General features: G+C 33.8%; 1 protein-coding gene across 1 annotated transcript in view; it reads right to left on the bottom strand.

Moving 5' to 3' along the window:
* LOC110092040 (phosphoinositide phospholipase C 2) overlaps window positions 1–18,045 on the bottom strand; it is a 39,852-nt gene that overhangs the window by 8,839 nt on the left and 12,968 nt on the right. The window contains exons 2-6 of the mRNA XM_020816388.2: window positions 15,653–15,849; window positions 7,008–7,143; window positions 6,676–6,915; window positions 6,360–6,601; window positions 5,632–5,749 (exon numbers count right to left, since the gene is read on the bottom strand). Of these exons, the coding sequence (XP_020672047.1) occupies window positions 5,632–5,749; window positions 6,360–6,601; window positions 6,676–6,915; window positions 7,008–7,143; window positions 15,653–15,849 (933 nt within the window). The remainder of the gene's footprint in view (window positions 1–5,631; window positions 5,750–6,359; window positions 6,602–6,675; window positions 6,916–7,007; window positions 7,144–15,652; window positions 15,850–18,045) is intronic.

Raw genomic sequence — 18,045 nt, 5'->3', positions numbered from 1 at the left:
AGGGGGGGGTGGAATTTGAATAGCAGGGCTATTTTAGGGAGTTTTGTGTTGGGGGTGAGAGTTAAGAGGGGGAAAGGGGGAAATTAGGTCCATCATCTTGAATTTAATGAAAAAGTTTTGAGATCTCATTGGTGCTGCTTGGGCGTCTAGGGTTTCTTAGAGACTTGATGGAGAGTTGTTCTTCCTCATTCGAACTCGAAGGACGTTGTATCTTTCTTTGTTGTTCTATTGCTATATCATACTAGGGTTCCTAGAGACGTTTTGGTTGATTTTGACTAGGGATTGCTTAGCGAACTCAAAGTATTACACTTGAGGGTTACTTCGAACTCAAGTATGTGTTACCTATCACAGTGGTGGGTCATTAGCTGAACATCACGACTAAAGCAATGAGCCATAAGCAATAAGTTGAAAACAAACGTAGTTCTATGATGTTGATATGAATTTATGTATATAAGGTATATTACTCTAGTAGCGCATACATGATTATTGGCCTCCGGACGCACCTATTTTGTGATCAGTATTGTGTGTTATATTAAAATGTCCATAGGCAAGAGATTAGAAAAGAACTAAATTAATTTTATCTAAAATATTATTTCAAGACCTTTGTCTAGGGTCTCTTGAATATTTATAAGGCATATTATGATTATAATATTTAGCGAATCTATACCTATAATTAATGTCTCGTAAAGAAATCCCTTAACCCTCGTCCTATAAAGCCTATCCAACATATAGATGGTTCGCAAACAAGGTCTTGGAGCAAAACCGGATTTTTATAAAAAAAAATTTGTGAGTTGTGAATATTCTTTTGACTGATAAATTTAGATATGCAGTAAAATAGTTTTGGTATTACAAATTTGAATATATATTTTGATTTTGATCTTTGAATCTATGCATACGTTAGACCTTTATTCATAAATTATTGCCTGTACTTACAATTAAAATAAAAATGCGTCTAAAATGGGAATTGAAATGTAATCACATTAACAATTGAAATTTCCTGGAGAAATTGAATCTATTTTGACTCTGAAACCAAAGCTTTTAGTAGAAGCTCCCTAAAATACAACTTTACAAAAAACAACATTTCTAGCCTTTATTTCACAGCGTATATGGGTGTTTGCAACATAAATCCTTTTTTTCTTCATTGTTGTCCTATTAAAAAGTCAATTTCCTCATTTTAAATCTTAAATAAAAAAAATATCATTTTCCAGTACTTGTCAACCAAATCTTTTTAGCTCTACCTACATTTTCTTAACCATTAGTGCTAAAGCTAATAACATCTACTTCGCTAACTAGGTTATCGGAAGTTGACATTTCCAACCATCTAAAGGAAGATTCCTAACTTATTTCCATTTGAGATACTCCAACTTTTTCATTGTGATATATTGTTTGTGGATATTCATCTCTCTCAGTATATAGCCACTATTCTACCTGAGCATTCTTTATCTCGTATAATGCTTAATTTGTATAGGCCTTCTCTTTTCAATGGCAACATTATATATGCCATGGAAGCATTGCAAGCCTCACCACCTTCTTATAGAACTTTTTCCTTAAATTTAAGGGATACTTTTCAATCATACACGGAACTAGGTCCATGCATTACTCCACTTCAACCATCCAACTTTGATTATTATACAATAACTTATTCCTCATTTGTCTGACCATCACTTTAAACATAGGACCCGAAACATCAAAACATGATCCACTTTTTAATTTACTTAGATCGCCCAAAATCACAATCCCCCACTAAGATCTATTACTTACTAATTTAAAATTATACTCCATGTATTTGGTTATTGAATCTACTTACCATGAAAACCTTTAGATGGTCCCACTGTTGACCTCCATAATTCAAATTTCCTCAACTCCTCTCTAGTCTTAATCAAACAAGAGCATTTTTTTTTTAACAAATTAAACTTCTGTTCATTCATAACAAGAAGATACAAACCATGACCCCACGGAAACAGTGGCGGTACTTAAGCCAAAACCATTCATTATAGAGAAGCAACCTCAAAAGGGAAGAAGGCAAAAATGAGAAAAGGACCGAAAGTGCCCATTGGGACTCAGGTATGAGGCACACTTTCACACCACCCCAGGCCAAGTAATGACTCTCCATTGGAGGCCAACCACAATTTGGACCTTAAAACAAAACCACCAACACACTAAAACCCAATTAAAAGGTCACGCCAATTCCGCAATAAGCATTTATCATTCATATAAAAGCATACACTTATGGGTACATCTTCTTGCAAAGGTTAGTAAGAACACCCATTGACTAAAGCAAATAAGATATGGGCTTAATATTGATTCTTGATGGTAATCCAACTTGAAAACAGAAATACTTGGTCAATAACAACCTGTATTTGAACACACAGTAATAGTTTCTTGCATGCATATTCTTAATGATTGAATATAAGTATTAATTGAACTCTTACTTTCTAGAACTCTCCAGAAGCATATTCTCTTAAGGACTATCATATGACTTTTCTAAATCAATAAATATATATTTAGATTTTGTTTTAATTCTCTTATTCTCCATGTTCAAAACCTTCAATAAAATAGTATAGACTTCCATAGTAAACCTGCTCGACATGAATCCAAATGATTTGAGGAAATATAGTATTATGTTGAAACCTATGCCTCAAATTACTCTCTCCCAAGTGTTTTTTGTATGACAAAAATAGCTTAACTTTCTTCTAATTTGCACACACTCTGTGCATCAATTTATTCTTAAAAATATTGAACCAATATTACTCTTATCTACTCATTGACATATTTTTTAGTCTTTAAATAATATTTAAAAAAATTAAGCATAAGAAATTCCTTTGATCTCTTGAAGCATTTTCACCACCTCTATTTAGAATGCATCACCAACTGTTTTTCACATCATTTCTTTAAGCACCAAACTTCATTTTACTAATAACGATATAACCCCCCCCTTTCCATTCAAATTTTCCCTCCAACCCTTGAATTAACTCCATGTGGGGCCCGCCTAGAGTAAGTAAGGACCGGAGGGGCCCGCCTAACATATTGCTCTTTAAGTTTATTTCTCATGCCGATCATGTTGCTTTTATTTCACTTTAGACACTTCGCCAAAACAATTGAGATGTCCCACTAATTTTATTTCAGTAACTTAGAGTATTTCAAAATCAAGAACATAATAATGTTAAATAAAATTTTCTAAATTATCAATCCATTGTAAAAGTTCCTCGATGTCATAAATCCCGTCAACTGTGGGAATATAATAATGAACATGATAGTCATCTTGAAAATACATCAAAGATAAAAAATCGTAGTAGGGATAAAATTTTTCCACTTTTGATGTAAAACAAAAATAAATAGAACTCTCATCAAATGATCTAAAGATTTCTAAAACTTGATATGCACAGAAGAAACCTAAGAACTAATAAAAACAATGCAGCGGTCTAGACTTATACTGAAGGAAAAACCAAATTGTACCGTTCTTATAAAATTTCAATAAGGCACATAAAAACCAAATAAAAAGTAGACAGATGAAAAAAAGAATAAAAATAGAAATCACCAAATAAAAATCCATGCGTCACATATATGGAGTAGCTTCTCTCAAAAATTGTCGCCAACGTCTATGATGTATTTAAAGAATTCACATCGAACAGCATATACATAAGTTGAGAAAATCTGTAATTGCATCAAATATTGAAATTTGCATACCTCAAGGATTGTATTTTATAACCTAAAACGATAACAATAGATAATTTTCTCAAAATTCTCAAAATTGGATCGTAAAATCCAATGCCTGATTCAGGTAGCAACTGAAAAAACAAGTTCAAATCTGACACATTGCACATAAAAGGGAAGCATCCAAGGGATGAACTCAGCAAAAGTAAGAAAGTTGAGAAGAGAAAGAAACAAGCAGGATTTATCTTTGCTACAATGCACAACCTAAAAGGAAACAAATCAACCAATGCCCAGTTATCGAATCCCAACTATCCAAGGAAACACTGCATATAGAAAGAACCCAACATGCATGTTAAACAGAGGATTAGTGGCAACCAACTTCCAGTTATGGTGCAAGTACTGAGCCTAGCTGCAGCAGAAAAGAAAAAAAGGGATACAACAAGATCCGAATAAGAGAGAAGACAAGTAGAGGATAACATTTCACTAGGATTCAAAAGCTATAAAATAATAATATGTTGAAGCAGAGGATTGGAACATGTGATGAAACAAAGACCCAAAAGTAGCAGAACTAAGCAATCCTACAAGAGCTGAATCAAAAGAACTTATAATAGTAAACAATACTCATCAAGCTAATCAAAGCATTAGACATCATATTTCGTTCTCATTGACACTATTATCAAAGGCATGTTATTTAAAAAATGAATAATTAATAGAAAATAAGACGACTAAGTAATGTTAAATTTCAGAATTTTAATGTGCTTAACTCTAAAAACGATTAGTGTTTCCAATGATTATATACTTACAAATTTGCATCATCATCCTTCCTGTTTCAACTCCGCATTCATCTTTAACATTTTTATTTCTATGATACGGTCTATCAATGATTTCTTGGTTAGCCACCAAGCATCCACATAAAATAACTAATTAAAATTTATCATTGTCTCTACATATTCTCCCACACATAGTACTCTTTTTAATTACATAAAATTTCTCGAACTTATGTTTCCCTATAAATATGTTAAACATATAACTCCGTAGCCATGTGCTGCTACTTAAAACTATGGGTTAATACAAGTTGAGGTTTTCAGAAATTTTCCATTCAATCTAACTTATCCTGATCTCTGACACCCCATCTCCGGCAATGGAGGCATCAAGAGGAAATCAGAAGTCTGTCTTTTATTGTAAATGGAAATGGATGCAACTGACATGCCCATGGTTTGATTAGCCCAACCACAAGTAACTTGAAGGTAAAATAAGGTTTGAGAATAGAGTTTGGTCAGAAGGAGATGATTCAAGTGACAAGCTAATAAAATTCACATTTTAGATGTGTAATAACTAATAAGTAACTGGACTTTGTAAAAAATAAGTGACTGAATTTTTTAGTGGCTTAGCACTAAAAAACCTAAACAAGAAAATCTTCAATATTATTACCAAATAACTGGTATGATTCCACCTATGCAGCCAAAAAAAAAATTTCTGAACGAGTTATTGTTGGAACTCATGAAGTACGATAATTTGCAGAAAAACACTTTGAGATTTGATATTCAGTTTTCTAAAAGAAATTTTCGTGAAAATAAAAGATTTTGCAGTATTTAGATCAACTAATGCACTGTAACTTTGTATATAGAAGAATTTTTTAATGGCTTCATCAGATAAAATATTCAAAGTATGCCATAGCTAATCAGGATGGACATGCAACTGTACTTGATGAATCCTAAATAATAATGTTTAGTCATAATCCAGCCCGTACATAACGGCAGAGGAAAATTTGCTGGATATATATAAGTGAGAGTTATTAATGCTGAAGTTACAAACGCCTAAGATAACTTCAACAACACACATTGCTTTATCACAAACTTCCTCAGAGAATATTCGATAACATAGAAAAGAAAATTCGTGAGTAAAACATAGAGTTCAAAACAAATCAAGATTTTGTCAGAAGGTTTTTCAACCTGCAAAGCAATCATAGAAGCTGACCTGCATGTTGAAGGCAACCATCTGAGCACCATGCACCCAACCAATCATAGGATTGTAATTAGATGACCTAACACGTGTGCCCTTTGGATAAATTCTGAGTATATTTTTTTGAGTGAACCTAGAAAATAAACATCATAAATATCAACCATGTGTACACATGTTTTGGACAAGCTTTAATATCTAGAAGGATGAAAAAAGATAAGATGAATATATATACTGTACATGTAAAACTAATTAATACCATAATATTCATCATCATTAGCCTTATCCCAACAATTAGGGTCAGTTGTTTAAATCTTCCTTCTCCACTTATTCCTATTGAGAGCTATATGGGATGGTATATCTATTTTGTGTTTTTTTACACAATTTCTAGTCATTTTACCTTCGGTATTCTTCAACCTAATTTTCAGATATTAATTCTGTCAATTCACCTTACAAGTGCATCTTCCGTACTCTATCATAAAGAACCAAATCTTTTTTGTCTTTTTTTTTACTTATCTTCTACAAGTGTTTCCATCTTCGCATTCTCATTTCCACCATATTATTCTCTATGAAAATCTGATTAAGATAAAAAAACAATAACTGAACAATAGAGATTAGATTTTAAAAAACAATGGAGTTTCAGCATCCTAATTCTTTAACCATGCATCTTCTTCCCTACTAGTAAAACTCATCATTGCAGTAAAAGGAAAGTTTTTTTAGTAATGGATCTCAGAAACACAATGTACCTAACTAGGTCCTCCCCAAGAGATGCAGCTGCCTTTACAAGTTGTTGTTCACTCAAACTTACACGCCTAACTTTATCAGGATCCACCCTTAGTGCATCTTTTAAGGAACCCTTAGGTTTCCCAGCCTTAATAGTTATCAAATGTTTATACTCTAGCGATGGAGCATGGTTCTTTTTTAGTTCATCATCATCATCTTCGTCATCATCATCTTCTTCATCATCATCACTTTTGCCATCCTCATGCTATAATAAAGGATATTTTTAGGTGTGAGTTGAAATCAAATAACTCGCAGAAATTCATCAATGTGATACCACACCTCATAAGATTCAATTTGAGCGTTCAGATCTGGGACTTCCTTCCCCCACTCTTCTTCCTCATTAGATATCTTCCCATTTTGAGATTCATTCTCCTCCTTAGAGCTCTTAGCTTCAAGATACTCTTTAGGAGGTTTGGTTGAAAGAATAATCCTCTTCTTTAGAGATTCAGGTGAAGGAAATTCTGCAACAGTCTCTGAGCTGGGGTAATACAGCATATCTCCAAATGTTTCAATGACCATCTAGAAAACACAAAAATAAAAGATAATCACTTAACAGGAAGAAAGTTAGGTAGAAAACTGCCCATCAAAATTTATTTAGAAATTAAATTCACCTCAGCAACTTTAGCCTGGAGATCAGGAGTAAGGTGGTCCTCTAAGGTTATAACAACTGGGTATGGTGATGCAACAAAGGCATATTCTTTAATGGACTTCAAACATTTAAGCAGATCAACAGGGGAAGTTAGCGTCCTTCATAAGGGAAACAAAAAAGTCAAAGAGAAAATTATTATGAAGAGATAACAAAGAGAAAAATAAATGTCTAAAACGGAACCTAAAAGAAAACAGAAAAAAGATAATATCATTTTAAACTCAGATAGTTTTATTAATTAAAAAACATGATAATTGTGCTGAATGCTTACTGTGAAGGTAAAAATAATTGTTGAAAAAGTTAATCAGTAAGAGAAGGGAATTATTTACGGGAACTGTTTATTACAAACATTAACCGACAAAATGCTAGGAGAAAGGGATTTGTTTGCAGACCACATGAGTCTTAGTGTCTATCAAGTGTTAGATTTGTATCATTAGTTATTTGATGATTAAAAAAAATTTTATTATGTAATCTACTGATTTACCAAGTATTCTTCAATCTCTACAAAACACTATTTTAAAAGCCACTTATGACAAATGAGTTTTTCCAAAAAGATTAATATTTCGATAAATTACCTTTTTTGGCAACCCCAAATTTAAATAATAAATCTTATCAAAATTATTTTCGTCATAAGATCATTGAAATTTAAAAATAATCTTCATTGGATTCATGGCATAAAGTTCCACAAGATGGTATGTTCAAACTGATAACCGAAGACATCACTGGTAACAACTGTCGCTAGCCACTCAGCTAGGCCCCGACCTTAATGGGTTGATTAGACCAACCGAAGGGTAGAATCATCATGTAAAAGAAACAATGTTCACCATTCATTGTCAAAATCTAATAGGAATACTTTGACATACTACAAATAATAATGAACTCTTCGCAAAATCTATAAATATGCACTAATTATTTAATTCTATTTCTTTGTGGCAATCTGAATTGGGAAGCATCCTACAGATCTTTAAAATTTCTAGAGCATGAATAACAACATGGATCCTTAGAGAATTCTAAAGTTTTGAAGATTGCTTAAATCCTCAAAGAGCTTCTATAAGCCACTACTATCTCCTCAAGGACCTGCACCATAATCTAGCTTGCACCATTTTCAAACCTATGTTGCAACTCTTGTGTCGTAAATATCTCCTTTAAAACTATGCTACAATCTCATATATGTAGTCATCACTGCATCCAAACCCATGTCGTAACCTTAATTGCATCGCATGCATCTTCTTCAAACTTGCACATCATGATGCTTCTGTTGCATCTAAACCAAGCTGCAACCTTGTCTGTCTTTCAAATTTCTCATTCAATTCATGTGCTATATCACATGTGCCGCCTACAAACTTGTGTTGCAACCATGGTACTGCAACCATCTTCTTCAAGACCAACGTTCGAACCTTGCTTGTGTCATAATTATTGTCACAACCATACCCACATCAAAACTTCACTTTTCAAACGCTCATCTCCTTGGAACCTATGCCACAACCTTGCTCATACTACATCTAGACCTATGCCAAAATCTTGCTTGAATATAGCCATCTCTTTCAAGAACTATGATGCAAACCCATTTAAGATGTAATCATAACTACTTGCAAGTATGTCACAACATTATATGGTTACAACCATCTACTTCAAGACATGCACTGTAATCCTGCTTGCATTATAGTCATCGTTGTTTATAGGCCCATGACAACCTTACAACACAGCTGCTTCTTTCAAGAATGATAAGGTTCCATTTGTAAACAGTTTTTTTTTCATAGGATTTTATCAATTTATTTCTTTTTACGTTAGTAAGATCTTATAAGAAAAATGGATCGTTTAGATTGCAAAGATTGTAAAATTATTCTGAGTGAAAGTTTATGTACCCAACAACAACAACATCAACAACATCAAGCCTTTGTCCCACCACCTGGGGTCGGCCACATGAATCCTTTTTCGACATTGTGTCCTATTAAAAGTCAAATTCTCAGTTAAATCTAATAAAGAAATATCATTTCTAACATTTTCTAACCAAGTCTTTTTAGGTCTACCTCTAACTTTCATAACATAAGTAAAATCTAATACCTCAAATTTCCTAACCGGGTCATCGAAAGGCATCCGTTTAATGTGATCAAACCATCTAAGGCAACTCTCTCTAATATTATCTTCCACTGGAGCTACTCCAACCTTTTCACATATATGTTCATTTTGTATCCTATCTCTAAGGGTAAAGCCACTCATCCACCTAAGCATCCTCATCTCTGCAGCACTTAACTTAGTATTATGTTTTGCTTTTAATGGCCAACATTTAGCACCATAAAGCATTGTAGGCCTCACCACCATGTAATAGAATTTTCCCTTGAGTTTGAGGGGGACTTTTCTATCGCACAACAAACCTGATGCATTCCTCCACTTCAACCATCCAACTTGAATTCTGCTGATAATATCTTCATCTATTTCGACATCACACTGACAATAGATTCAATATATCTAAAATGAGTACTCTTATTAATGACTTTATCGCCCAAAGTCACAATCCCCTCACTAGGTCTATTGCTACTAAAATTACACTCCATATATTCAATTTTAGAACCTTTACACTCTAAGGCTGACCTCCATAATTCAAGTTTACCTTCAACTCCCTCTCTAGTCTTATCAATAAGAAGAATATCATCAGCAAAAAGCATACACCAAGGTACATCCTCTTACAAATGTCTAGTGAAAGTTTATGTACCCAACATTGCTTATTAATTTTGGACTTTAAGATGAAGGGGCATAATATTAAAAATATATTAAATCATCATTCTAGGATTAGATGGAGGTATTTAAAGAATATTAACAAAAATATTTTTATGAGTAAGATTCTAGATCTTAAGATTTTGCTTATGCATGAGGAAGCTAATGTTATATGTGAATGAGTAGCTAGTGATATTAAGAATATTATAAAAGACGTGCTTGGAGTGTCAAAGGAAAAAACTCTAATAGTAAAAATAGTTGATGGTGGAATCAAAATGTGCAAGAAAAGATAAAAAATAAAAAGATTTGTTATAAAAATTATTTTAACAGTAAAAACTCTGTTAATTGGGAAAGATATAACGAGGTCCATAAGAAGTCTAAGACAGTAATTTGCAATTTTAGCTTTTAATGATTTATATAATAGATTAGACACTAAGGAGGGCAAAAGATATATGTATAAGTTAGCTAAACAAAGAGATGGAAGTAGTAAAAATTTAGTTCAAGTGAAGTGTATTAAGGATGAAGATCAAAAAGTATTTTTATTAAAAAAGGATATTCAAGAAAGGTGGATAAGATATTTTGCTAAACTTTTTTAATGAAGATTATGAGCATACAATTGACTTTAGTGATCTTAGCACCATAAATGAAAATAAAGATTTTTGTTTTTATCGACGTATTAATAAAATCAAAGTTAAAGAAAATTTAAAGAAAATAAAGTGTAGAAAAGCTGTTGGACCTGATGATATTCCAATAGAGATGTGGAAATGCTAAAGAGATGAAAAAATTTATTGACTTACTAAACTTTTTAATATTATTTTGAAGACTAAAAAGATGTCATATGAGTGAAGAATGAGTGTGTTGATTCCTATTTTTAAGAATAAAAGTGATGCACAAGATTGTGCGAATTATAAAGGAATTAAGTTAATGTCTCATACTTTAAAACTATGGGAGAGAGTTATGAAGCATAGGTTGTGGCGTGACGCTGATGTTTCTTAAAATCAATTTGGATTCATGTCAGGTAGGTGTACTATAGAAGCTATACATTTATTAAAAGGTTTGATGGAGAAGTATAGAGAGAATAAGGAGGATCTATATATGATTTTTATTGATTTAGAGAAAGCATATGATAAAGTTCTAAGAGAAGTGCTATGGAGAGTTCTACATAAGAAAGTGTTAAATAATGCTTATATTCAAGTCATTAAGAATATGTATGCAGGAGATGTTACTTGTGTTCAAACACAAGCTGGTTTGACCAAGTATTTACATTAAGGATCAGCCTTAAGCCCATATCCTTTTGCTTTAGCCATGGATGTTCTCACTAGACATTTGCAAGAGATTGTACCCTGGTGTATGCTTTTTGCTAATGATATTCTTCTTGTTGATAAAACTAGAGGGAGAGTTGAAAGTAAACTAGAATTATGGATGTCAACCTTAGAGTCTAAAGGTTTTCATTTGAGTAGATCTAAAACTGAATATATAGAGTGTAATTTTAGTAATAATAGATCTAGTTGGGGGATTGTGACTTTGGGTGATCAAGTCATTAATAAGAGTACACGTTTTAGATATCTTGGGTCTATTGTTCAAAGTGATGGTGAAATTTATGGGGATATTATTAGTAGAATTCAAGTTGGATGGTTGAAATGGAGGAATGCATCGGGCTTGTTATGTCATAGAGAAGTCCCTCTCAAACTTAAGGGAAAATTTTATAAGATCATAATGAGACCTGCAATGCTTTATGGTGCAGAATATTGGCCAATAAAAGAGAAGCATAATATTAAGTTAAGTGTTGCAGAGATGACGATGCTAGGTGGATAAGTGGTTTTATTCTTAAAGATTGAATACAAAATGAGCATATACGTGAAAAAGTTGGAGCAACACCAGTGGAAGATAAGATTAGAGAGAGTCGTCGTAGATGGTTTGGTCACATAAAACGGCGGCTTTCCAATGACCTTATTAGGAAAGAAGATGTATTAAATTTGACTTATATTAAGAAAGATAGAGTTAGACCTAAAAAGACTTGGTTAGAAAATATTAGAAATGACCTTTCTTTATTTGATTTAGATGAGAATTTTATCCTTAATAGGACACAATGGAGAAAAAGGCTTCATGTAGCCGACCCCACATGGTGGATAAGACCTGTCAATATTGGACCCGACCCGAAAACCCGACCCGAACCCGACCCGAACCTGACCCGAAAATTTCGGGTTTGGGTTGACCCGAACCCGAAGCGGGTCGGATTTGGGTCTGGAAAACTGACCCGTTTACAAAACCGGGTCGGGTTCGGGTTGATCTTAAAACCCGAGAATGACCCGAATTGACCCAGTATAACACATAAACCCGCCAGCCCTGGCTGCCCCGAGACCGCCTGCCCGGCTGCCCCGGCCACGTCGCGTCGCTTCGCGTCCTGAGGCCTGCGTTTCGTCGCGTCTGGAGACTCTGTCGTCAGTTCTGTCACTTCCGTGTCACACTCTCCCGCGTCAATCGCCGGCGACCAGGCATCACCGCATCACCCCGCATCCCCGTTGCCCTGTTAGGCCGTCACCGCATCGAGCCGCGCACTCACCGCGTCAATTGCCGGCGTCACCGCATCACCCCGTGCCCCGTGGTCCGCGTGTGACCCGCTGCCCGCGCGTGATTTGGCAAAATTTTTGAATGCAGGCGCGGGATTTGGCTGAAATAGGTGGGGTCGGGTTGACCCGAACCCGAAGCGGGTCGGGTTTTGGTCCATAAAGTTGACCCGTTTGCAAAAACGGGTCGGGTCGACCCGAACCCGAATAGTGCCAGGTCAATTTCGGGTTTAACCCGAACCCAACCCGTGACCCAAAATTGACACCCCTAGGCTTGTTGTTGTTGTTGTATTTCTTTTTATGATTTTTGCATGTTTTTTAATTATTTCTAAAGGGTAGGGTTGTAATTTGTTTCTCTTTTTTTGGCCTTGGGGTTTCTATAAATATCTCTTATTTCTTTCTAGATTTGTTAAAAATCTGAGAGGAAGTGGGAGATATCCCATTTCTTAGGGTGAATTTACGCTAAAGCTTGAGACTAACGGAAGTGAGAGTATGTGGTGGAGTTTGTAACTCTGCCAACAACAATCTCCCATAGCTTTGCTCTCTCCGACCAGCTATCGTGTCTTCCCCGCCAACAGTAGCAGTCTCCAGCCTTCAAACTGCTGGCCAGTCTAGACTGGGCTGTTTTCCAGCAGATCAAACCCTCAACAACTGGGATACCATCCCAGCTGTTCACAGACTGGGTTTTCGGCTATCCGTTCCGACAAGAAGAGTCCACCAATGGACATCTCCAGGTCAGCCGATAACTACAGCATGCAGAAATGTCTTCTTTAAAATGTCTTGAGCAGAAAAGTGGCGGTTTCTTTGGTGATGCTAGATGCTACCTAGGGAAACAGATTTCTTCCTGTCCAAAGCCAAAACAATATTCAAGAAAGATCCCAAGGCAGTGCAATCAAACCTCTCAGGTTCTGGTGGCCATAATTTTCAGTTATCGCTGATTTTTAGTGTTATAAACAGAAATCTACTGGGTTTTTTTGGCTAATTTCCTACGGTGACAGATTTCGTGTAATCAAGAAATCAATCTTGGATCCGGTTGAAGCCTATTCAGGTGCCAGCACAGTTCTCTGGAGGAAGTCCTAACAGCCACTAGCTGCAAGCCAACTACCCTTCCTGTTCATGGAAGATGGCAAGCACTACCGACCTGTAAGTCCTTAGAAAAAGTCCAAAATTACTGCAGCTAATCAATTAAAGTGCTGTAATTTCTGTTTCTCGATATTTCAACTTTGCTTCCGTATTTGGTTTAAAGATCTAGGCTTTTGGTTGTAAAAATTCTTGTAGGGTTGGCTCAATTGGGGTTTAAGGTTCTATTTACTTCTTGTTTTCATAGTTGGTTAGTCCTTAATCTTTTCTTGTTTCTGTGTCAAAGAAATACAACGCAACAAAAATTGTGTCATTGTCAAATCTGTGTCATGACAGTCATGGCATCATAGGCGTCTCCAGCGAGAATGACGCCATAGGTATCTTAAGATAGAATTATACAGAGGCCATTTCCATTTATGTTGTACCCCCTGCCCCTACATACAACTACAACCAACGCACATAAAGACCTACCTTGGTGGCCACAAACTTTCCCTTTTCAAATTACCTAAGAGGCATCTTATATTAAAGTCCCTCCAATTATTTGAAGGCATGCCACCCTTATACCTAAGGTGACAAATGAACAAGTGCACTCGATGAACAACTTGATATTCATTCATATAATGTTCATTTATTCACATAATTGAACAAATTTGAATAAAATTTTAAAAGCTCGTCATATAAATAAACAAATTTGAACAATGACTCTCGTATTCATTTCTGTTTGTGAACGTGATCATTTGTTGTTTAACAAATAGCTCATTAAGAACATGATAAATTGCTCATTTAATGATGGCTTGATTTTTTATTTGATGGCTTATTCTACGTTATTATTTAATTTTTTTCTATAATTTATATGTTTTAAAATTATGTATATTATTAGATGTGATGATGAAATTTTATTAAAAGAATAGCCAGACACATAAATTCAAATAATTTTTATTATTATTTAAATTTCACCAAACAAGTTTAAAAACATAATTTTTTTAAATATATAAATCCAATTATGTATAAAAAATAGGCAATATGTTTAAATTATTACCATCAAACATACAATTAGTTAGGCTTGATTTTAGCTCAAACATGATAAGAAAGCAAATAAAAAGTTTGAAAAAGATTTTAAAGGTCGGATCACATTCAAACTCAACTCTAACTCAATAAGAAAATAAATGAATAAACCTAAATAATGTAGTGCTTGGCTCAACTAGATTCATTTACAACCTCACTTGTACCAACTTTTCTAGATATAGTGAATCGTATTCAACTTGGGCAGGCCCTATGTTCGGATCATATTTTTTAATATGTTGGGCTAAAAAAAATAACAATAAAAGCCTACTTTTACTCTACAAAACATAATAAACTAAACACGAGATCATCAACAAAAAAATAATTTGGAGGATGATAAAAATCCCTTGGTTAATAATGATGTACCATTGGATAAAGAATGATTTGATGAGGATAAAAATGAAGTTTCACCTTCAAAATCACATGAGGAAGATCTCATTGTTGATTTCTCTCATCATGGAATAATATATATATATATATATATATATATATATATATATGTAATTTAAACTATTAAAGATCAATATAGTCACTGTTTTAAATAGCATTCTAATTGAACATTATTTGATTAGGGAAGATGACGTTCATTGAGATTGAAAATAATAAAGAAGATTGGGAGGCTGTTGATGAAAGTGAGCAAGATAAAAAAAAACAATCAGCTATGATGATATTCTAATGAAGACACTCTAAGTGATGGGAGTGAAAGAAAATAAATCATAACTAGTTTATCTTAGGACATGATTACTTATTTGTTTTTTACTTTATTTATCTTTATTTGTTTATATTAGATTTCTTAATATTGACGGCTCATTTAATTTTTTATGATTTTATATTATTATTTAATCTTACTTTTAAATGCTTTATTTTTTATGTATTTAATGATTTTATTTGAAGGCTCGCTCCTCATAAAACCTTGAGGCTTACACCTTGTCTCACAAAAAGAAAACACCTCAATACCTGATCGCCTAATTTAAAACTTAACTAGAACACTTGACTTTAGTCCAAAAGCAGCAAAAAAACACAAAACAGGCCATTTCCAATTTTAGATCTATTGAAACCAAACCGAAAAGCTAAATGGATTGTTTTAAATTATAGTTTAAACATTAATGGTCTTCATCAAGAATTTGTGGCAATGCAAGTTACAAATAAGAAGGCAATGGTGAAGTAGGATATTCCGAAGCAATACCTTCCATGAAGGATATCTATGTTATCTTTCGTAGAGTTTGGCCACATATCCAGTTCAATCACTCTCACACCTCTTTGCAGGGCTTTTATGATTGGCACATCACTGCAATCACTACTGAGTTGGTTGCCAGTCAAGTATGAATTATGGCCAGTGTATATGAAATAATGGGATGCAGGAGCGGTCATATCATGATGAACCTGGAATAGCAGTTGAGAAAATAAGGCAGAAAAAGAAAACATAGTTCTGATCAAGCTCTAGATTCAAAAACAAAGCAATATTATTAAATTTAATTAGATGATTTACTAAAGAAAATAACTAATTTCAATTGCTGCTAGAAACCAACTATTTTTAATAACTGCTGCATTGCAATAACAGTCCCAAAAAAAAAATCAAAGAAATCTAAGAATAAAATCAGTTGCATTTGTTTGGAGCTATATGCTCTAGCAAAAGTATTTTAAAAGCATCACAAGAAATGGAAAGTTCCACCATAAAAATAAAAATAAAAAGTGCCACCTCCATCATTTCTATTTAGTTAAGTTTGTACTAAAATAAGCCCTCATACAACATACAAATAAACAATACTGAAAAAGATGCATTCATTATGTCATCAACATAACATCCAGTTCATTTGCTTTATCTAGATTTCAAGAGCCAAATATGCCACCTCTTGCAGCTATTTAGTCAAGTACTTGGTTTAGTCATAAAACAACAAATGACTATCAATCCGATGCAAATTTATTTATGTGAAATTTATTTATAAGAAGTTACTCATATCTATAATAAAAATAATATACAAAACGGAGAAAATAGAGTTATGCAGATATTCAATAGGAAATTAAAAAAAGGAAACCAACAACTAGGGCTGTCAAAACGGAGGGGTTAGCTAAAGACTTAGGGCAAGGACAAACCTAAAGCTCTCCTTGGGAATTTTAGGGTTCATTAAGGCCGAATGATTTGAAAATGGATATATTTGGGAATGCAAGAATAATAATTTAGATCTAATCAAGAATTTTTGGTGAAATTCCACGGGATTTGAAGGCCAAAGAATGGAAGAGAGACATGATTAAGTACAAGGTAACCTTGTTTGGCTGATTTGATTAGTCCGAGAATATTGGGTTAGTGGAAGAGCTTAAAGTTATCCGTAGGGGTTGGAAAGGCTAGAAAATGTTAGGAGAACATGTACAGATCAGATCTAGAGTACATAATGAAAATCCAAGAGGTTTAGAAGATGGTGGAGAAGGTATGACCAAAACCAAGTCAATGGAGGACATTGTTTGGTTGATTGTTATGGGAGGGGATTATGGTTTGTTTGAGGGATATGGTTAAGGAAGAGTCTTGGGAGATGAAGGGAATGTATGAGAAGATGTTAGTATGATGGTAGAAGAAACGAGAAGAGATTTCAGTAATTAACTACAGGCATAACTAGATCTTCATCTAAGAAGAACTCAAGGAAAAGAGGTCGTCCACCAAACATTCAACCCTAACTTTACTAATTTTTTTCTCAAAATAGCAAAAGCCCTTTTTCATTCATCCAGCAAACATTTAAATTACTATATTAGGTTTTAAAGTTCAAAATTCAAAAACGAGGGGAAAATAAAAACTAGGAAAGTAAATAATAAATTGGAGTCCCTTAATGAATTGGTCAACCCTTATAGCTTCTATGCAAAGCTAAAACTAATTTTATATAAGGGAAATACAATTTAAAAATTATCATATGGAGGGATTATTTAAGTTACAAAATTCAAAGTTTTAAGATTAATATTTTTAAATTTCAAGCTCTATATACCATTACATTTTAAATACTTTGTATGTCAAAGCATCTTTTTCCATGCATGGATGATGATGGTCTTTTATCCCTAAATTCCATTTTAAGCTCTTGATCTTAACCATAAGATAGGGAAGTCTTAGCAATTGCTTCCATCTTAAGTTCTTGATTTTAATCTAGTGGTGGGGCCAAAATAATGATTTGCATGATGTTCTAAATCACAGATATAATATTTATTAGAGATCCTCATATGAATTACATAATTCATAGATTGTATCGTGAAAACTATTTGATGTTTCATTCCCAAAAATATTAGCCCAGGAGAAATCTTCAGGACCCATTGTATGACAGATTTGTGATATATGCATGTCACATATTATTTACTAAATGATCTAGAAACTTCTTTTGTGCTACATTTTGGACACTATAGTATTACTTAAACTAAAAACCCCTTTTGCCTCTGAAAAATTTTAAGAGCTAAGTAATGATGACTAAATAGCTAGCGCAATGCAGTCCAATTATACCCTTCTGTCACCTACCATACTAGGTGTCATTATCTAAAGAATGAAGATGGCAAGGTTGGACACACAACTTTTTTATTCAATAGATTATCAAAACGAAGATACAT

Source organism: Dendrobium catenatum, unplaced genomic scaffold (genome assembly GCF_001605985.2).
Source record: "Dendrobium catenatum unplaced genomic scaffold, ASM160598v2 original_scaffold_212897, whole genome shotgun sequence".
NCBI classification, from domain to species: Eukaryota; Viridiplantae; Streptophyta; class Magnoliopsida; order Asparagales; family Orchidaceae; genus Dendrobium; species Dendrobium catenatum.
Note: the sequence above shows the minus strand (reverse complement) of the source record. Positions and strands in the feature narration are given on the sequence as shown.